General features: G+C 53.1%; 8 protein-coding genes across 8 annotated transcripts; 2 read left to right on the top strand and 6 right to left on the bottom strand.

Moving 5' to 3' along the window:
* Window positions 1-232: 232 nt before the first annotated feature.
* HETIRDRAFT_243201 (uncharacterized protein) lies at window positions 233-733 on the top strand (the record flags this gene model as incomplete). Its single annotated transcript, XM_009551499.1, has 1 exon — window positions 233-733. A coding segment is annotated over one exon (501 nt), but the record flags the coding sequence as incomplete, so codon positions are not given.
* Window positions 734-1,945: 1,212 nt separating this feature from the next.
* Window positions 1,946-3,205, bottom strand: HETIRDRAFT_325916 (uncharacterized protein; the record flags this gene model as incomplete). The annotated part of the gene is made up of 7 exons (XM_009551498.1): window positions 1,946-2,132; window positions 2,199-2,278; window positions 2,337-2,498; window positions 2,570-2,722; window positions 2,775-2,899; window positions 2,957-3,082; window positions 3,136-3,205. The coding sequence occupies 7 exons, from the start codon at window positions 3,203-3,205 to the stop codon at window positions 1,946-1,948; spliced, it is 903 nt and encodes a 300-aa protein (XP_009549793.1).
* A 314-nt stretch (window positions 3,206-3,519) lies between these two features.
* On the bottom strand, window positions 3,520-3,831 carry HETIRDRAFT_420593 (uncharacterized protein; the record flags this gene model as incomplete). The annotated part of the gene is made up of 2 exons (XM_009551497.1): window positions 3,520-3,654; window positions 3,709-3,831. The coding sequence occupies 2 exons, from the start codon at window positions 3,829-3,831 to the stop codon at window positions 3,520-3,522; spliced, it is 258 nt and encodes an 85-aa protein (XP_009549792.1).
* Window positions 3,832-4,215: 384 nt separating this feature from the next.
* On the bottom strand, window positions 4,216-9,313 carry HETIRDRAFT_325122 (uncharacterized protein; the record flags this gene model as incomplete). Its single annotated transcript, XM_009551496.1, has 7 exons — window positions 4,216-4,259; window positions 4,322-4,489; window positions 4,547-4,730; window positions 4,789-5,024; window positions 5,081-5,171; window positions 9,034-9,191; window positions 9,256-9,313. The coding sequence occupies 7 exons, from the start codon at window positions 9,311-9,313 to the stop codon at window positions 4,216-4,218; spliced, it is 939 nt and encodes a 312-aa protein (XP_009549791.1).
* Window positions 9,314-10,109: 796 nt separating this feature from the next.
* cyp31 (cytochrome P450 monooxygenase 31) lies at window positions 10,110-12,240 on the bottom strand (the record flags this gene model as incomplete). Its single annotated transcript, XM_009551360.1, has 11 exons — window positions 10,110-10,337; window positions 10,413-10,551; window positions 10,606-10,687; window positions 10,744-10,933; window positions 10,987-11,000; window positions 11,055-11,172; window positions 11,225-11,340; window positions 11,391-11,536; window positions 11,606-11,785; window positions 11,850-11,991; window positions 12,054-12,240. The coding sequence occupies 11 exons, from the start codon at window positions 12,238-12,240 to the stop codon at window positions 10,110-10,112; spliced, it is 1,542 nt and encodes a 513-aa protein (XP_009549655.1).
* Window positions 12,241-12,952: 712 nt separating this feature from the next.
* HETIRDRAFT_453889 (uncharacterized protein) lies at window positions 12,953-16,320 on the bottom strand (the record flags this gene model as incomplete). The annotated part of the gene is made up of 3 exons (XM_009551495.1): window positions 12,953-13,054; window positions 13,790-13,809; window positions 15,576-16,320. The coding sequence occupies 3 exons, from the start codon at window positions 16,318-16,320 to the stop codon at window positions 12,953-12,955; spliced, it is 867 nt and encodes a 288-aa protein (XP_009549790.1).
* A 934-nt stretch (window positions 16,321-17,254) lies between these two features.
* Window positions 17,255-18,687, top strand: HETIRDRAFT_11852 (uncharacterized protein; the record flags this gene model as incomplete). The annotated part of the gene is made up of 2 exons (XM_009551328.1): window positions 17,255-17,866; window positions 17,926-18,687. Coding segments are annotated over 2 exons (1,374 nt in total), but the record flags the coding sequence as incomplete, so codon positions are not given.
* Window positions 18,688-19,000: 313 nt separating this feature from the next.
* On the bottom strand, window positions 19,001-20,318 carry HETIRDRAFT_453887 (uncharacterized protein; the record flags this gene model as incomplete). Its single annotated transcript, XM_009551494.1, has 3 exons — window positions 19,001-19,030; window positions 19,088-19,619; window positions 19,690-20,318. 3 exons carry the CDS (start codon window positions 20,316-20,318, stop codon window positions 19,001-19,003), a joined length of 1,191 nt encoding a protein of 396 aa, XP_009549789.1.
* Window positions 20,319-20,870: the final 552 nt, after the last annotated feature.

Below are 20,870 nucleotides of genomic sequence, written 5' to 3'. Positions count from 1 at the left end.
CTTGATGCTCAGACTCATTAGGCATTGGTTGAAACCGGCCGAAACTTGCAAGTCAAGTTATTAGCCACCGATCTCCCTATGCCCTAGATGATGTGTCTCCCCTCGCAATTCAAAGAACATACCTTCATGCTCTGAGAGGATACTAGACTGTCAAGCCCGTCATATCACGCATCTGTGTGTCTATTTGACAAAGACATGTCGCAGACTGTAAGGCAGAAATCATATTGCCGTCTCCCCCACGGAGAGCGAGTTCTCCCGGCTCGACCTCTTGAGCGACTACGTGTCCGTTGCTTCCTCCAACTCTCCTCCCTACCTTGTCTCCAAGCTCGAAGCCATGCTCTACTATTCGGGCATCTCTCCGACTCCCCCGAAGCTCGTCTACCGTACGGGGAGCTTGAAGACGCCCTGGGTCAAGCCTACGGGATCCGACTCCTATCGCAAGCTCAAGCAGGCGCGTGGGGTGTTCGGGCACAGGCTCAATGTCGTCTGGAAGGACGTGGGTCCCGTGGTTCGGGACCTGCTGAACGCCCGGAAGGTTGCTTGGACGTCCATCGACGTCGTTCGTTTTATTACCGACGGAGACATAGACGAGAAGACCCGCGGTCCTGTCGTCCTCTGGATCGGCGTTCATCCTGATTCGCTTCAGGCCGAGGACGCCTTCAGTCTAAGCAACGACGTCTTCGACCTTCTCGCGAAGTTCGACATCGACAACGTCGAGGTTGAATACCGCGAGTCCGTCTACAAGCGGTCGCAAAGTGTGCGGGCACGGCATCCGGGATATTTCCGAGGAGCTCAGAAGACCTCCGTTCGAGGCGAGAAACTTCAGACATATCATTTCAGTCATTTTACATATATGGTACACGTTTGACGAGGCCTCGTTGGAGAGAATCATCAGGAAATAGGGACACTTTTGTCGAGGGGAGAAAACAGTGGAATTCACACGCGAAAATCCATTCTCCACTGCGCGGCCGCACGGCGTGCGCAACTTGCCGTGCTTGTCAGGATTTGAACTCACGTGCTCGGCTCCCGGCGGCATATGCGGCGCGGTGCAGCTAAAGTTTCTGAACACTACTATAGTGGAAACCACACACCTGAGCGTAAAGGCTCTGGCAACAGCACCCTCTCTTATTCTGTCTCGTTGACAGTGGAATATAATAGAGGGAGGTAAATACTAGCTACCTGTGCAGGAATCAAGAAGAAAGACAATGAAATGAGGTCTGTGGATTTTCCTATTATAATGACTCCGAAATTTCCGAACACCGCTCCAGTGATAGTATAGAAATGTGTGGGTCAAGACCGCCATCTACAAAAAATGTTAGCACTCCTTGGGAGCGTAAGTGTATAATAGACCAATCCATGGGGCGAAGTGGGAAGCAGGTGCGATAGGAATGGCAAGACAAGCGGCAGAAATAAGATGATTGTCTCTGGTTGGTACATTCCGATCTTCGAAACCGGGGATTCCGTCAGTGACTCATTGGTAGACAGATGAGAGAATAATATAAAACCTTTATAAGTTGGGATGTCATACCGTGGTCCGAAATGTGCAAGTGTGGAGACAGGTCAGGTCAGCGATGAGCCGCTGTATTTGACTAAATAGTTGTGGTGCATCGGTAAGGGGACAATATACAATAAAGGATGGAAGGTGAACTGATGAGGTCGCAGGCAATGAGGACCCTCGTCCTAACCCGGGTTTCCTGCCCCTCTCAAGGAAACCGTCTTAGAGATATAACACCAGCCGTTGACCCATGGCCATAATTTGGTTTACGAGTAACCGCCTGTCCGTGAAAGTCACTAAAGCAACGGCCGAACAAAAAAGGTACGACATAATGGGTCTGCATACAAACATAGCGTCACCCCTCGGAGGGTGTGCATTTGTCTAGAGCGTTAGGGGCGAGTCGAGACTGGGAGTAACGGCGATGGAGAGTAAACATACGCAGCAACGTATCTACCAGTCAAGCTTCTCAGGGAAGAACTTAGCAATCAACCCCTCGTAATAAGGCTTGAGCGCTGCAGCGTCGACGCTGCCATCGCTCTTTGAGTACAAATCATAGGGGTTGAACGCGCGCACAGCCTTCAAGTATGCCTCGTCCTTCTCGTTGGTAAGATGAGCGTATGCGCCCTCGCGATGCCATCTGTTGACCGAATCACATTGCTCGACTCATGAATCTCAAACGTGTAAGATACAGGAAGGTGCTTACGGATAGAAGCTGTGGTAGCGGATCATTGCGAGACCCTCTTCCGGCAAGGTGCTCTGGTCCTTGAGAACGTGGTAGAGATACTGCATATGACTCGTCCGTGAGTAAGAAGTCAGATAGCAGAAAGGGGTGAGTAGATACCTCGTCATGGCCCCAAGAGAGCATGACGTTGTCTAGCCCGCAGCCCGGCTGGTAGATACCATACTCAGAAGAGAAGACGGCGTCGTGTGCATCAGGGTTCCCAGCGAACGTTTCAGGGTATACGATCTTGTCAGAGTAGCGGCAGCCGACAACGAATGTATCCTGTTGAAGTGATATGACGCAGGGTGAGCCTGGAGCGATGTATGCAATAAGCGGCGACGATGAACACGCACACCGACGACGTCCCATTGGCCCTCGGACCCGAACATGAAGAGCAGTTTTCCGAGATCGTGCACGAGGCCGGTGACCTGCATCCATTCGGGCTTCCCATCACGACGCATGGCCTCGGCGGTTTGAAGCAGGTGTTCGATCTGCGATAGATCCGTCTATGACAAAGGGTATGAGCGTGGCACACGAAATGCACAGCAGCGCACGTACGTCGGGGTCAGACTCGTCGACGAGAGTGTTGAGCATCTCCATCGCCTCCCAGATGCCCATCCGAGCCCTCTTCTTGCTCTTGAACTCTACGCGCGCCTTGATGTTGAAATCTACAGTCTGCTTCTCTGCATGGCGGAGCACGATGAGAGGTGTCCTTCTCATCAATCAACAGGAGATCTCACCATGTTGTTCCTTGTAAAAACTCTTGACGCGATCGCAGGCCTCCTCGTAACGACGGAACTGTGTCTTGTCTTTCTCGGTATCGAAGTTAGACTGGCCGTCCCAAAGCTTGAGCTTCTGTACATTCACTGATATTTTCAACTAGTCAGTACTCAAAAAGTGGAGTAGAGAAGCAGCATACCGTCATCGATGGCATCAGAAACCTCATCGAACGCGCGAGTGTCCCGAACGGCTTGAGCGAGAGTAGGCATAGCACAGCGAGATGGTGATGGGTATAGACCGAGTGGCAAAACACAAGGGGAAAGGGAATGTGGCAGGAGTGTGGCCAAGGAGGGCCAAGGGCGATGATGTATAGTGCAAAATCAAAAAAGCGCCGCGTTCGAGACAAGTCTCCACAGCAATCTGCGACAGATGAAGTCTGCACAGCTCCTGGCCTTATATACCCCTTCCATCTCGTCGCGCGTGCATCCTCCCGTCCAAATTCCCTACTTCCCAGCCCTGCCCACAAGACGAGGGACGCACTAACGTTCAGGAATGCGGACCGTGTCTCCGTGCGGGAGGAGGGTTAGTCTGCAGCGAAATTGGAGATGAACAGAGTAGGATACGCAGACGCGGGATTGCCGGTGGCTAACGGAGCAGAAGGGGCGTGGCAGCTGACGAGGTAGGATGTTGGGTTGTGATCAGCATCGGCCCTGTTCGCCTATAGAATACACGAGCTATCAAGCGAAAGGGGCCGACCTCGACCTCGACCTACCAGCACAAAGCTCCAGCCGCCAAACCTGCGGATGAAGGTGATGGCCTTGGGATCGCGTGAGGAGAATGAAGGGACTGGGAAGCCAGAAGATAGAGGCGAGAGCCAAGATGCGTATGCGTTCATACCGAAATCGAATGGGCTTCTTCGTTGTCTGACATGTTCCGTCCCAGGAATTTCGGGACGAACATCCGAATTCCGGAAAGAAGTCACCTACCTCTGGAACAGGTGGCTTTCAACCAAGGCGATTCGACACATAGCTAAGGCACTCGCATGCAAACGGGGACATGTGGATTGCAGAGAATAGGGAGAGAACAGCGATAGTGGAAAAATGGATGACGATGCAAGAGAGAGAAGACGATTCAGCCATTCCTCTATATCGGAGTGGACTGTTCAGCCCTCTATCTAATAAAAGTAAGAACTATGTGGTGTAACGATACAAATGCTAAGATGTGAGGAATCTCGCGCAGCGAGATGCGATGATGCTATAAGATACAGTAGGAGAGCTCTTCACCAGTCCTTCTTGGGCCAGTGGTCGAAACCAAGATCCCGCCCTGATAAAAAGAGACAAGTCGTCAGAATTGCATTCTCCAACGGTAAGGGAGGAAATACTCACCCCACGAAGGCATGAAGAAGCGTGTCTGCTTGCCGCTAGGCGCAAGGTTATCGAGGCGTTTGATATCGGCCTCGCTGAGGACTTCCGTGGCACGGATGGCACCCTTAATGTTAGAGGCAATCCGGTGAGGCGTCACAGACTTGGGAAGGATGATGACACCCTTGGCGACTACGAAATTGCCGGTCAGTAATCTTATTCTTGAAAATAAGGCAAGGGTATACTCACGAAGATAGCCAAGAAGAATGTCGGCGGCGGACACGCTGTATTTCTTAGCGAGTTCTAGAACAACCTCATCCTTCATGAGAGGAGAGTTGGTTGAGCCAAGGGGAGAGTACGCCTGAGGGACGATGTTCTTCTCCTTGAGGTACTCGATGAGCTCGTGCTGTGGGTTGTACAGGTGGAGCTCGATCTGTTCAAAATCACGGTCAGACTCGCATTGAAAGCCGGGAGGGGTCTAGTCAGCTCACCTGGTTGACGGCAGGGACAATCCGGGCCGTAGGAAGAATCTCCTCGAGCGTCTTTTTGGAGAAGTTTGAGACACCAATGGCGCGGACCTTGCCCTTGAGCTGCATCTCCTCCATCTGCCGCCAGGTCTCTGCGAGCGTGACACTGTTGTCGACATCACGAGAACCGTCAGGGAGAGTGGGGTAGAAGATGTCGTTTCCGTTGGGGTTCAGAGGCACAGGCCAGTGGATGAGGTAGACTAGATAAGCTTGCGATGAGTGCAAGTCTTCGAGCGGTGGTCAAAGTGACACTTACGGTCAAGATAGTCAGTGCCGAGGTTGGCGAGTGTCTGATCCAAGCACTCCTCAACCCGGGCGTGGTATGTGACCCACACTTTGCTCGTGAGCTAAATGAAAGCCGTATCAGCTGAAAGTCCGCCGGAAAGGCGGGGCGAACGACTCACGAAGATCTCTGACCGAGGGACTCCGGACCGGCGGATGCCCTCGCCTACATCACGCTCATTGACGTACTTCCAAGCACAGTCAATGTGACGATATCCGGCGTGCTTGACGGCGTATTCGACGGCGCTGGAAACCTCTTCAGGCTTCGACTGGTATGTACCTGCAAGACGCCGAGTCAACAAAACAAGTCGAAGGCGATAGAGATTAAATAAGGCCCACCGAGACCGACGGCACAAATCTCTGCGCCGTTGTTCAACTTGAACATGGGGGCATGGAGGGAGGCGGCGGAGGTGGGAGCGGAGATGGATGGTTTGCCCATGGTATCAAAGCGAGTGGTATGTGGACGAAGTGTCTAGGAAGGTGTGTCTAAATGGAAAGCGTCTAAGCGTCTAAGGTGATATGAATGAGGTGTGGGGGCGGGAGGGAAAGGTGGTCTGCACCTGGGTGTCGCTATCACGCAAGCCTTAAGTACGTTTCAATCCTCCGTCCGGAGGAGCGACGAAAAAAAACTGAAGTTACCACCTTTGTCTACCACTCCGAATTGGAGTGATATATGCGAGGCTCGCATGATCGGGATACGCAGAGAGCCCCGAAAGCGACGCCAAACGCGACGCATCTGGAAATGCAGAACGATCTCCCAAGAGGAGCGGAAAGCCAAAGCGACGGAGATTGCGACGGCGGTGTGGAGCCCGCGACGCCGTATTTCCTAGTCGGGACGAGCGGGGCCATCGATGGGGTTCAGTTTGCAAGGGGAGAAATTCGGCGGCGTCGTCGAGAGGGTTGCACTCGACGTAAGCAGTGCCGCCTTCATTCACGCCTACCATATCGAGACAACCGACCCGCCGCGGAGTTTCTATAGCCCCACCGAAGAAGCGCCCCTGAATCATTTTCTATTTTCTTGACTCGAATAATTTTGGGTTTCATGAAAAAAGAAGAAAAATCTCTGGCCGCGACGATTTATCGTGATGTCATCGCCGTCGCAGCGCCACCCCTATGTCTCCAGGTGGCTCGAATTGCCGCTGTTGGAGTCTCCTTCCGACAAATGTGCTTGATCGTATATTGCCTCGAACTGCCCTAGACTCCTTCTCGTCGCTCCACGTTCATGAAGAGAAGTCTTCGGCCGTGGCTACCGCCGTTGTTTGAACTAGCCTTTCCAGTTATCTTCACGTACATGTCTCGAAAGCGAAGATCAGCCTGCAAATCAAAAAGTAGTACCAGTTTAAAAATATCTATGCGGTTGCCCGTCACCGCACGAACGACCAGCATCTAAATTACGGCCATCCGAGCCACGTCGTATCCCTATCATACCGCATTCACCGGCTGAAGTCACAGAAGTTCCGTTCCCGTAAACTTCTCCTAACTTTGCCTTACCACCATGATCTTCATAAAGTTCGCCTTCTCGCCTGTCTCCACGCACCTTATACGAAGCGCTGCGCCGTGAAGTCGCTCATATCTGGCATTGTTCTGATGGAATTGTGTCTCGGACGTCTTGTGTCGCACCACATCTTCCTCTTTTTATCGCCTCTACGGAGACCAACTTGTTGGCAGAATTCATAGCGCCTACAGTGGAGCCCTTCACAGCTTCACATACTAGCCTTAGGCGCACCACGCAACCGACGTCTAGGATGTTACGATTGTTCCCGAAACGCGTGAGCTTTTCGCAAAGCAGTCGCAATCCGAGTCGAGGGTCATGGATATGACACTGATATGACGCTCGGCACACATGTACACCAGAACGGGGGTGCCTGTAACGATATGTCGCTTTCCGTCAGATTTCGGGGTGACGACATTCCAGGGCAATGCCAAAATGTCCTCGGGAATTGGTCCGATAGACAGCCAATTCTGAAAAATGTCTTTTAAAAATCTGAGCGACTCGAAAATGATGAGCAGATACCTCGAGAAACCCTGGAAGTTACCAGCCCTCGTCTCTGGTAGAGGCTCAGCGCTCATGGCCCATGCCGGCGCAGCACTCTCATTCTGCGAGGTCATGCCAGCCAGATAGTACCCGCCCATCAGGAGAGGGATCCTCTGCAAGCTCTGAACAGCTGAAATACGACTACTTATCGCGTTTGTTTGGGAGGAACAAAGGCTCAGTGAAGGGTTTCATTTGTCGTCGTCATACCCGCGGGATCGTCGTCGCCATCTCCGACAGGGCCGATCTATGGGTTGTAATTTGGCATTGAGCGTGCCTAGCAAAAGCCTGATGTGCGCCAGCACCACGGACCGCTCAATGCCCTCAAAGGTGAGCGCACAAGATTGCTTGAGCATCAACACTACAATTTTTGTCGAACATCAAACCAAGAAACCTATCCTTAGCAGACTTGATACGAGGTTTGGTCGATACGAATTGCGTGAATGGGAACATGCCCTGAAGATAAAAGAGGATCCGTCGGGCTTGCAACAAATATCTCAAAGGGGGTCATGAAGATTTTGACAGTTGTAACCTAAATTCACACTTGGCGTTACTTGTCATGCGTCGTTGTGGTTGCGTCGCATGAGTCACCTGGCGGCTCCTATATGGTACTTAGTTGCAAGGATACTCAAAGTTAGTCAATGCTCGACCGAAAGAGTAAGTTGACAATAGCGCACGACACCTGGATTCACAGAAAATATGCTGCGAATCTTATTACACAAATAAAATCACATTATGTATTCCTCGTTGAATTACCTCAAGCCTTCGTGGGCCAGTTATCAAATCCGAGTTCGACGCCTGATTTCAAAGAAGTCAATAAATGTTTGTATGCTCATGGCGAACGCAAGACTCACCCCACGGCGGCGTCACAAGTCTGGAATCGAAGAGAGAGAGAGAGATGTAGTCAGGGATCGTCGATAGGGTGATATGAAGACCGCAACGGACCTTTTCTGCTTTCCAGCAGCGGCAATGCCATCTAGGGTCTCGATATCTTCTTTCGACAAAGCCTTCGAGGCAGCGACCGCATTCTTTAGGTTCGACGTGATGCGCTCGCGGTTAAGCGAACGCGTGATGATCTCCAAGTCCTTCGAGACTATGTTTAGAGCGAGTCAGTCACGCCATCGATTTCGATGAGAGTTCGTTTCGTTATTCCGTAGGATCGCCTACAAGAAAACAAAACAGAAGGCAAAAAGAAAAGATACGCACGGAGCCATCCCAACAATATGTCCGCGGGCGTGAACTCCTCGTACTTCTGTGCAACTTTGACGACAGTCTCATCACTGATGAGCGGCGAGCCGGACGAGCCGAGCGGGGAATATGCCTGCACGAGGATGCCCTTGGACTTGAAAAACGAGACGAGGGCGTGATCCGGATTGTATACGTGCAGCTCAAGTTGGTTCGCAGCGGGGATGACCTCAACATCAGGCAGGAATGACTCGAATTTCTTCTGAGACATGTTGGAAACACCGATGGCCTTGACTTTGCCTGGAAAATTTGAGTTTTAGTTCACGTGTTCAAGAGGGCTGAGGACATGTAAGAGCTACCTTTCTTGAGCATGGCTTCCAGCTGCTTCCATGTGTCCTTGATATTCCAAGATTCATCGATGTCACGTGAACCGTCAGGTCGGGTTGGGATGAGGAAGTGGTTTCCATTTGGATTCAATGGGATAGGCCAGTGCATCAGGTAAACTGTAGGACAGATGAAAAATTCGTTCTCTATGGTGAGAAATGGAGCACTCACGATCAATATAATCAGTCCCGAGGTCGGCAAGCGTCTCATCGAGACCTTGTTCAACGCGGCTGTGCCACGTCCCCCAGAGTTTACTGGTGATCTAGACACGATGCATATGCCCATCTACATAAATGCATCTCTGCAGAAAGATGGATTCGACTTACAAAAAGCTCGGAGCGGGGGACACCTGACGCCTTGATTCCCTCCCCGACAGCCTTCTCGTTGCGGTACCCCCATGCACAGTCGATATGCCGATATCCAGCCTCCTTGATCGCAAATTCGACCGCTTTGGAGAGTTCCTCAGGCGGAGACTGCCATGTCCCTATGCCATGTAATACGTGATCAGTTCTAGCTTCCCAGCATTCTCAGCGAGGATGAAGACGCACCATATGCGATTGCAGGAACTTCGAGGCCATTATTGAGCCTGTACGTCGGGGCTGCCATTCTGATCAGTCTGGCTGTATTTTAGTATTCCAGTGGGGGGAAATTACCAAGAGTACAGGCCGTGGGCTTTTATATTGTCGGGACCTGCTTCGAAGTGATCATGAGCATTCAAGAGAGGCTATCGAGCCCGTCTGCAGTAACGGACATGCGCACCGGGCGGTCCGGTGTGCCGCCTCCCGAAGTTCCCAGCGCCAGCTCTCGCAATTCGTCATTCATTCACTTCTATACGATACTATAGTTATGATTTCTAGTAGAGAGTATCTCAAGCGCCACGGGACTATCAGCCATCAACTTCAAACCGGATCAGCAGCAGGGGAGGCTCGGACCTCGGTAGAGCTCAATGGAGATCTCACCGCAAGCAGACGTACCTCTGGCTTCCTTCCCCGATACTACCTGCCTACTAGCTAGTGTTCGTGTCTCTTCATCTGATCCCTTTTTCTGCCTTGCTCTGCTTGCCTTGCGTGCGACCATGTGGCGTCTCAGATGCGATGTAGCGCGATTGATGTATGTCATCCATCATGTTCCTCACCAGCACTCAATCTACAAGCCTCATCAGATCACTCATCTTCGCCGTATAGAGACTTCTTCCAGCTTCACCCCTATACCTGGGGTTGCCATGTCCATAACAAGCTATTAGACAAAATTTTGTGTCGTCTGGGCTCTGCCAACAAAGCTTTCAACACGATAGTCCTGATAACTCTTGAGTGTCGTAGCAACGACGTGATGGTTACATCGACTCTGTTGAAGGCGCCCCTGCACTAATGGCCGCATCTCCGGCAGGTACGTATCGCATTCTCTAAGGGTCTTCGCCGGTCGCTCGAATAGCCACTTCTGCAGCCTTTGATCGCGGTGTGAATGTGCACTTGAACGGCAACGGATGATTGAAAAGCGTCGATCCATGACTCCACTCTCCAGACGGTTCTATCACTTTTCCGTCCGCATCGACATCCTTCGTGATGTTATAGGTCGCTAATATGGACGCCACCGCTATCCAAACCGCTGATATGGCGAAGTGACGCCCAGGCTAGCATTGGGGTGTCATAATCATGGATCAGTGGTGAGGACAAAGATAGTGCAGCTGAGACCGCAGAGTACGTACACAAATTCTCCTACCGAATCCAAATGCTGCCGTCGCCGGGTCCTTGCATTCAGGGTTCAGTTTTCCATCAGTGGTGAGGAAACGTGCTGGGTTAAACGACGAGGGATCCGGGTACGTTTCTTCGTTATGTAGCATTGACCTATAAGGCAGAGTGGTCAGACGGAATCTGACTAGCAGAGAACACACCCCGCACCAGGAGTTTGCAATTACAATCGAGCCCTTCGGAATCCAATAACCATCGTGTGTATCGTCCTCCTCAGATAAGTGTGGGACACCTAAACATGTAATTGCTTCATCAAGGTATCGGGTGAGGAGTCTTCTGATGTCTTACCTAGTGGTATGGCTGGGCTGTATCTCAGAACTTCTTTGACCAATGCAGTGATATATGGCAATGAGGGCTCGTCATTGAAAGTTGGAAGATCCCCTTCGCCCAAAACCTTGTCCAACTCTTGCTGTGCGCTGGTTTGGACTTCGGGATGAAGGAGCATCGCTAAGATAAAGGCGGCCAAGGTAGCGACAATCTGAAGACTAATGGGTGGATGTTCTAGAGACTGAACAGAAGTCTATTGCTCACGGTGTCGAATCCCGCTATTGCGCTGAGTCATTAGCAGAAAGACACATCAATGAAATGGGCATCCTGACCTCCATAGCAAGTGACTGCAACTCCCTTCATCACATCCTCCTGAATGGAAATATCCTGCGCCAAATCCATGTTTGCCAGGGCCGATGAGATGAGGGATGGTGTATAAACCCCCGTAGCCTGCGAATGGAACATGTAGAACAGCATACACAAATATAGCTTTCACCCTCACAATCTGGCGCTTCGCAGCCTGAAAAGGCTTTTCAGTCATATCGTACCTTGACGTGCTCCATTTCTTTGCCTTTTGCTGGAAGCCAGCACCTGGGACCCATCCGGGAACATACTTGACTATGCACGGCCGGTAAGCAGGCTATTATCACGTAAATCACGATGCTCACGAAAAGGCAGGTAATCGACCAAGAAAGCGCCAGGCGTGGCCGCTCTGGCAACACCATCGAGGGCCTCTATGGCGGTGGAAATATACGGATCGGCGGCCTCTCCGCGGATGCCATATGTGATATCCATTATCATGACAGCTGCCCAGCTATCCACAGGACGCTGCAGATCAGTTTCGGAGGCCCACTGAGAGATAAATTAAATTATAGCACGCAACTGGTGTATATCATGGAAGAGGTTTGAAGAGGAGAGCAGGCGTCGAAGAAACTCGTGTGCTGCATTGATCTGGTGAGGGAAAAATTGGGCTGCATCTGAAGGATTCACAGTCTGGGTGAAGACCTTTCGCTGAGACCTCCAAGCGGCGTCGTATGGTTTGAACGTAAAACTGTGATTCCACCTAGCCGCAAATATCAACTCACATGGTATTGTACAAGCTAAACCGAGAGAGAAATGAAACCCACCCTATCAATTCATGCAACATCGTCAGCTGCACCCGGCTAGAATATATTGACGATTTTTTTTCGAGGAGGTCGCTCGCTAGCTCTGCGGAGTTGAGCACAACGACGGATTGGCCGGCTACGCTAAGATGGATAATGTCGGAATCTATGTGCCGCAAACTACGTGAGACAGCAAATAACAGTAATGGTTTCAAACCAGAAATCTACCGTATTGACGGCACCACTTTGCGTAAGTCAACCAGTCTCGACCGCTAGGCATGTCAAGAAGGTTGCCAATCAGCGGAAGCTTTCTTGGACCAGGGGGCAGTCGCAAGTCTCTTGACTGGAGCCACCTAAAGATAACGTACACAAGCAAGACAATGACCAGGAGCGAACCAGCATGCAAGGTACTCATCCTTGAGGGAGGAAGTGAAAAGACAGGGTATCATCCGGACCTTTACGCTGTTTATATCAGGCACTAGACAAGGAGCATTTCTCACTGCATATGGAGTCGAAGATTGAATTGCTGTCACTGAGGTAGGTAGAGCGATACCCAAAGGCGGGACACTGTGGACAGACCGTGAGACCTTGTGGACTGAGCGCTGATGCGCCACATTGTAGTCGCCAGAGCTAAACTTTGTTAGTAATGAAAAATAAATCATGGCCATGATTGCGTTCTCAAAAGTGATGCAAATCTGCCCGACAGAACAAACAAGGACTCGGATATCAGAAACAGAGCACAAATCGGACAGAACAGAACACAAAATGAACGTCTTGACTATGCACATTATAATCCATGCCAACCCTAACGTTCTGACCTTCGATGCAAGGACAGACACACTCGATCCGGCCGCTGCCACATCCACGAGCGGCACCCCGTCGCCGATTGTCGCATTCAAACACGACAGCAACGCCATGTCGATATCGGTCGGCAGCGGCATTACCGTCGTGTTGGGGAGCTCAAAGCAGCGGAGTTGTTGTACCTGTAGAACGTCAACACAATGCTGCTTGCGCAATAGTATTGGACCGCCTGCTCCAGCTATGGGTCCGACGTGGTCGACCCGTCGTTTATCGCGGGCACGGTGCTTGAGTTGCTCGAGAGGGGGATGCAATTCGACCAGACCGAGTCAATCAGCGACGACGTGGTGCAGCGTGCTCGAGGTGTTCGATTGGAACTGCACCTTGGTCAAGGCCTCGCCGGGGCAAGACGAGTTGTCCGGACGCCCGTACTGTGGGGGTAGCAAAAGCATCAGCGCTCAGAAGAGCCATGTAGTCCAGCGTGAGGGATTGGATAGAAATCTTACTTATTCTTCCTCATGTAGGTAGGCGCCAGGAATGACAACCTTAGTGAGGAGACTGCCCCAGAACCAGAAAGGGAACTCACGTTCTACAATACCGCGATCTTCGAAGTCAGGGTGTGCGCTGTCATCGTCCGGCATTTCTGTTCAGAAATCCACACTGCTCCGTACACCTGATTTCTTGACGCCCGTCCTGCTATGCACCCCGCAAAGAGCTGCCTGCTCGGGATAGAAACATGGTGTCCGCCTCCGTTGCCGCTGCAGAAGGCTTGCCACCGGCCATACTCGAGACAGGCACATGAGACTTTGAACCGCCTAAGGATCCTGAGGAGCATGATGAGCCGGATCCTTTCTTTCAAGGGCTGCCAGACGAAGCTAGTCTCCTCAGCAGAAGGTACCAGGCTTGTCAAGAATACACGATCAGGTGCCAGATGTTTCCCAAAGGCCGTGGTATATCACTTATGTACCAAAGCAATGTCTGAGCTGACGACAAGGAAGAGAGCTGGAAGAAAGGATGATCGGCTGAAACGAGGGATGTTAGAGGGTGCTGAGAGGATTTGCTTCGACTTTGCCTCGGCAACCGCCGGAGCTCTCCGCTCGCGCGAGTGACTCGCAAGTGCCATTGCCTCCAGCGTGCTTTGGCTCTGTCCCTCTCGATGCACTCACCCGCATTGCCCGCTTTTGCTCTACATGCGCCCAGATGCGGTCAGAATACACCTGCACGCACGCGTCTCCCAACCTTGCGTATCCTCCTTGGTGCGTTTGCCCCATCTCCTTGCTCATCTCACTTCATTTCATCCAGGGAACGACTTCACGTTGACTGTTGATGAAAGAACGACAAGCGCGCACATAGCAGCGAACGTAGTCGTTCCTGTGTGAGTCCACTATAACGTCATTCTCTCATTCCTTCGTACGCCCAAAGAGAATCTCGTGTCATTCTATCTCCGCCCATCGTCCGCGCTGCATCCTCCCAGCTCGTCTGCGTGTCGCCCAAGCCATTGCCAGCGGCCGCCCCATTCTTACTCGTTCTCGAATTTCCACCATCACCCTTGTCGTCGCTCGATAGTAAACACCAATGGTCTCAGTCTTGAGCACGCCGACTGCTCGAGCATCGAGCCTGATGTTCAGAGCCGCGGTACACCATCACCCTCAGGATGCATATAGATCGACCCTTTTTCATCTACCACCACACAGCGCAATTTCGCGCCAAAGAGGCTGAAAGAGAGTAAGTACGAAACATTCCTAGAACACGAGCGTTGAACGTTGAAGTTGAATGTCTCGCAGATCCATGTTTGCTTTCACTATCTGAGTTGCTGTCGTTCTCGTTTGACATCGCAAAACTTCATCACACACAGAGGCACAGCAATTTGCATTCTATATCTATTATATACAAGGCTGAAATAATACAGGGAAAGCTATCTATTATATACAAGGCTGAAATAATACAGGGAAAGCAACTCTATGACTACGGGCTTCTTGGAGCTATTAAACTAGGCGCACAGGGGAGAAATTACCGTTGTATCCTATGTTCACAAGGGCCGACGTGATACACTATGTCACAGACAACAGTCAGACAACAGATATCCTTATCCCTACCACGCCGAATCACTCTAAGTGAGCGAGTCTTCGACAAGCCGTTGGGCGAAGCATGGTCCCATATTGGCGGAATAGCGAACTCAAACCAGCTTGGCGCTCCCCAGCCTCTCATGCTATATAGGACTTACATAGGTTCATTTGACCGTCATCTATGTGCTGGTCGCCGTATCGTCGCCTTCGACAGAAGTGGTTGAGCCTATGGTAAACGTCCACATCATCTCCAGCGATATGTAGGAACGCGCCGGTTCCTACGCTCAAAGCGAGTATGCTTCAATCAAGTTTGTCATGAATGATGTCGCTAACTTCCCCTTGTCCACCCTATCTCCATGTCGACGTACTTTTACATCAGGAATCGGGCCTATTTCTCCTCCATACAGTCTCCGTATATTGCAGATGACGTGCTGTGCGCATGACTCGTGATGATTGGAGATTCTCGGCGGTATGGTCCTGTTCCTTGGCTCTGAAGAGTGACCCATACTGATGATTCCCCACTTCGCCTTCGCATATAGAACACTTTCCAGCAGAACATAAAACATATCTGTAACGAGTAAGGTGTAGTACATGAATCGGACAAGAATATGAGATCAAGAGTCGGAACGAAGGTGGCCAGGGCGAAATGATCTGTTCGTCAATTGGAGCTACTAACTAGTCCGAGCGACGAATACCGAACTGCTATTATACAACGCGGTCGAATATGCATCTCTCCCTTCGCAGCGTCCTGCAGCCCTCACCGCATCTGTGAGGGTTCAGCAGCAGCACCAAGGCCTTCCGTAGTAAACAGGCACGTAGACCGGATAGTATACAGGACCCCAGACGCGAGGGCAGCACTCTGCGCTTGTTCCCGCAACGAACGTACCGTTCTCGTCCACCTTCCCTAAGACCGTCTTCTCTGCGCTCGCATTGGCTTTCCCATCCTCGTCGCCCACGATCTGCAGCAAGCCATTCTTCTCTGTCAGCACATATACCTCGAAGACACCGGTCTCCTCGTTCTTCCCCACCGAAAACCGCTTCACCTTCCCCTCGAGTGCAGCTTTGGACACGACCTTGTCGCTCCAGCTCCCTTCGTCTCCTTGGACTACGTAGTGGATACAGTTGTCCTTGGTCGAAAGGTAGAAGAGGTGGATCTTCTCCCCAACCGTGGTCGCAAGAGGGCTACCCACTACGGGATCTGCAGGGAGGATGGTGGGGTTCCATCTATCGTCAAGCTGGACCAGCTGCCCCGCCGGGTTCTGGAAAAATACGTATGCGCGATGGTCCGCGCCAAAGGCTGTGGCAAGCTTGCCCTCGGGGTGGACATCGTGACGAGGGATAGCGTCGTCGACCCACTCCTCTTCGTCCTCGTTGAAGGTGAGCGAGCGAATGGCAGAGGCGGCAGAGATGCAGATGATGCGACGGGAGTTCGGGGAAAAGAGGTAAGAGGCAGTGGAATTCGCGCGGATGGAGGTAGCGACAACGTCTTGGTCACCGAAGGTCTCGCCCGTCCAGTGTTTGGATACGAGGGAGGAGCGGTCTGTGTAGAGGAGGAACATGCTTTTGCCCTCCGGGTCCATAGCACCACCGGCAGCGAGGAGGCGGCGGGTGAGGTCTTGGAACTGAGCCATGATGATAGAGATTCTTAGACGATGCAATGTGAGTTGTGTCTGTCCATCTCTCTCCTACGATCACAGCCTCTTAAATATTCGCGGATCGCTGTAGGTCCTGCCTCATGCGCAGCACTATTCCGCTCTTCTTCCGTCTCTGAGTGACTCCCACACTACATCCAGCCCATTAGTCTGGCTCATTTCCGTCTGCATTCCGGCTCCTAATCTACAATGTGGACAACTGCCAGCTGCTCGCAATATTGTACATCAGATCAGCCCTGTCAACCTCAACTCCGCGCGCTGTGAGTGCGTTCAAGTCATATCCCATTACGATTGTAGACTCTGTGAAGTATCGACGTGGACGACTGAATATTTCTTAGTCTCATACCACTCATTTTTGCATGCCCGGGTTTCGACAGGTGATCACAGTGTGGGGAAAATTTTAAGGACGAAGAGGTCAGAGCATGGAAAAGCTAACAGTCTTTACGACCTTTTCATCTGCGCCCTTCCGCCTCATGCGCTGTCGGAACAGTCAAGCTCTTTTCGTCTGGTGCTTTTGAATTGCAATGAGTTCAGCTGATCCCGATACAATTCCGAGGACATTTCACATCATCCGGTGCCAAAGACCACCACAGTGTCCAAATAATACCGTAAACGTGAAGCCAAGAGCTTGTCTTCACATCCTCGTCTAGCTATATCGCAGGTACATCGCTCCTCACAGTTAGGCTGTGTCGAGGGCTCATTCCGCCTAGGTCCGTGTCACGGTCGGCAAGGTCGCCTTTGTATCTCGCATTCCTGAGCTCCCGGTGCGTTGCGCTCATTGCTTGGGTATCTTAGACATTGCATATAAGGCCTGGAGATACCCTCAAAGTGTGTTTCAGTGACTCACTAGGTCTGCGTCTTTCTCATCCCACCAAGGTTCGCGATGAGCAACCTCTACGATGATGCCTGGCTCGGCACGCTTACGGCCGACAGCCTTAAACTTTACCTCGCAAATACCAACATCGACTCCGTCGGCGGCCAAAAGTCCCTCACCCCACTCGCTGCCGCCTCCTCCCGAGGCCATCTCGATATCGTCCACCTGCTTCTCAGTAATCACGCGAGCCCTAATGCCCCCTCCCCTTATGGCCGCACTCCACTCTTTTACGCCACCTCCAAGTCGCCGGCAAAGGATCGGCTCGCCATCGTACACGCCCTTCTTGATGCCGGTGCCCAGATCGACGCATGCTCTGCCGACGACGATCTGTACACGCCGCTCATGAACGCCGTCACCGAGATACGCGACAAGGATGTCGTGCACGAGCTTGTGGATCGCGGCGCATCACTCACGCAGAAGAATGCGCAGGGCCAGACGGCTCAGGATCTGGCCAAGAAGACAGGGATGGAGCGAGACCTCCGACCGCGGGCGGAGAGGAATTCTACTCGGGCACAGATCATCGACGCCATCCTCTCAGTGGTGATGATCATCATCGCGTACATCAACAGTGGCGTGATGAAGGACGTCGTCGCTGGCATCGTCAAGAAGCTGTACGGAATCAACGGTAGTAAGGACCCGGAGCTTGCAAAGGTACTGTTTCGCGCTCACTTACCGATGGTCCTGATATGCTCACTCTTGTCATCACCTAGGACATCCCCGAGCCTCGCACGGCTGAGGAGTTCAAGGAGAGTCTCAACACCTACGTCAAGGATTCCGGCCTCGAGAAGTTTTTTGCTCGCGACGATCCCTTCCTTCAGACCCTTGCAGAGAAGGCTGCAGCACTGCGCGACGACAGCACGACCTTCCTGGGCAAACCCGACAACATCAAGCATCTCACTCGCCTTAGTCTATATCAGCCTGTTATCTACTGCGACGACAGCGGGTCGATGCAGGCGGAAGACCGATACACGCACCAGCGCGAGCTCGTCAATCGCATCGCCCGCATCGCCACCAAGATCGTCCCCGATGACCTTGGCGTCGAGCTCCGCTTCATCAACTCCGGGTCCTCGAAGAATCTGACCGCAGCCGAGATCGACGCGGCCGTCGGTGCCGTGCATCCCAACGGAGGAACGACGATCGGCACCGAGCTGCGCAAGAAGATTTTGGACCCGCTAGTGTACAAGGCGCTCCCCAGCCAGTCTCTCCGTCGCCCACTGCTCGTGTGCACGATCACCGACGGATGTCCCAGCAACGAGCGCGAAACCACCTTCAAGGAGGCGATCGTGGAGTGCAGGCGGGAGGTGGTGAACCACGGGTACGAGTCGACGGCGGTGATGTTCTCCATCAGCCAAATCGGGGGCGACAAGAGCGCGAAGGCGTTTTTGGACGGGTTGAGGGACGACCCGGAGATCGAGGACGTCCTCCGCTGCACGACGGATCAGCTGGACACCAAGTTGCAGGAGCTGAAGGAGAACGAGAGGAGGATGGAGGAGTGGCTGTTGAGGTTGTTGACGAGTCCGATCATGGAAAGGAACGAGGCGTAGAGGAATGCACGATGCCATGCTGATCAGTTCTTTGTAACAAAGATGGATCATATCTCTGGCAATGAAATGTTTTTGTGCAAAGCGACACATATTGCCTCGCACACGGAACACGCATGATTTTGGCATTCGGACTCAATCCTCGAGACATCGCGCCTGGATTTTCGGAAACACTCGGACTGGGTACATGACGTACTCGTACAAGAATCGACAGAAACTCAGAGACGTTATCCTCCACAGCTACTTATCTCGACTCAAACCAGAACTCAGTGAACTGGATATAACGCCCCGTCAGCACAAGCCCGGAACGACCGCAAGTCGGTCCACTCACCGCCTTGTCGTTCTCCATCGGATACTCCACCATCGACACCTCCGAGCTCTCCGCGTTCTCACCATCGGCCTTCCTGATCCGCGTCCCCTGCACGCGCAGCTGATAGCTCTTCCCGCCGCTCTCCACCACAATCCGCATCGCCTTCTTCTTCAGCTTCACGTTCGCCTTCTTGAACAGGCTCCCGTCGCGCATCCGCTCGCTCAGCACCAGCTCCCCCTTGGCGGGATTGAACGTCACCCACTTCCTGTCCACCGTCATCATCGCGTACAGCACCGTCTCGGACGTCGCGTACGCGGGCAGCACATCGAGCTTCGTGCCCGAGCCGAGACGCACGCGCGCGAAGGGAAAGTCCTCAGGGAAGGAGAGGTAGAGCCCGCGCGCGGGGAGCAGCGCACGCGTCGCGATGCTGGCCTGCGCGCTGAGCTCGACACCGTACTCGCCCACAGACGCCCACACGAACACCTCGCGCAGCAGCTTCGGGCTGAGGCGCGACCCGCGGCTCCCTCCCCGGGCCCTCTCCGGGCGGCGGTTGCTGTGCACGCGCGCGAGGGGTCAGCGTCGCGAAACGGGATCGGCGGCGTAACAAAAGGGTGAGGGCGCACTGGATGGCGACGGCGGTCTGGAGGCCCTGGTACTCGATCCACACCGGCGAGCCGCTGATGCCCTGCTCGGTGCCGGCCTTGTATTCCAGCTGCTCCGCGTAGCAGCCCACGCAGGCACCCGAGGACGTCTTGGGCTGGCCCGGCTGGGTGTCGGCACGGTACCCACTGACGTAGATGCTGCCCTTGAACGCGTCTTCGAACGCGAGCCGCATGCTGAATGGATAGCCGTCGCGCGGCACGCCCGAGGGCGCGCGAGGGAGGAGGATGGCGCCGTAGTCATCCACCGGCGTCTGTTGGACCTTGTACGCGTCCGAGACGCGGAAATTAGTAGCGGGCACGCGGGTGCCGTCGGCGAGCAGCACGGTGAGGTCGGAAGAGAGCGTGCCGGCGGGGCTGATGAGGTTGTGCGCGGCGGTGAGGACGACGTCGTACGCGCAGTCGGGGAAGTTGACAAAGAACCCGCTGCCGGTGGTGAGCGCGCCGTTCACGTGGAACTCGAGCTTGACCGTCCAGTTCTCGACGAGGTTGAGGTTGGCGAATTTCAGGCCGGGGGGAGAGACGACGTCGGGCGCGTTGCCTGTCCAGCTGGAGTCCTGGAGTTCCTCGGGAATATCGAATTTCTTGACCATTGTGGGTTAGGCTATGGAGAGACCTACATTTCGTGAGAGCGAGGGAGCCCGATAATATACGAAAGTCCGGAGGCACACAGCCCCGTGCCATGCTCACAGAGGTTGCGCTTCACTGCACTGGCGTCGGAATCGGTCGGAATTCGCGCCATCTGGCTGGCTGTCGCACGGATGTCAGCTGCATTCCCAATTTCTCAAGGCCCTTAGTGCACCGGGCGTAGGAAGGCAGAAGATATATTGGCGAGATCGAGATAGACAGCACGGTACTCGACGAGGATCACGGGAGCGCTTGCAGACCCTATCAATCAAATCAGAGCACGCAGCACGGCCAACAGTCGACCCTCCAATCGCCGAAAGCAATATATGTCGACGGCGAACACGGTGGTACGAGCCTTGAGCCACCGCGCATCAAAATCCGCAAGGCCAACGTCTAGTAGCACCCCGAGCACGCATGTGCGAGCGAGAAGAACAGGGGCGAGACACGGCGCTGTGCCGACGGCCGCCGTCGGCACCTATCAAGGACCAGCAGGCGAATCCAGCGACACGACGTCGAGG

This window comes from Heterobasidion irregulare (assembly GCF_000320585.1).
Source record: "Heterobasidion irregulare TC 32-1 unplaced genomic scaffold scaffold_09, whole genome shotgun sequence".
Taxonomy (NCBI): domain Eukaryota; kingdom Fungi; phylum Basidiomycota; class Agaricomycetes; order Russulales; family Bondarzewiaceae; genus Heterobasidion; species Heterobasidion irregulare.
This window is presented reverse-complemented; position numbering and strand designations above follow the sequence as displayed.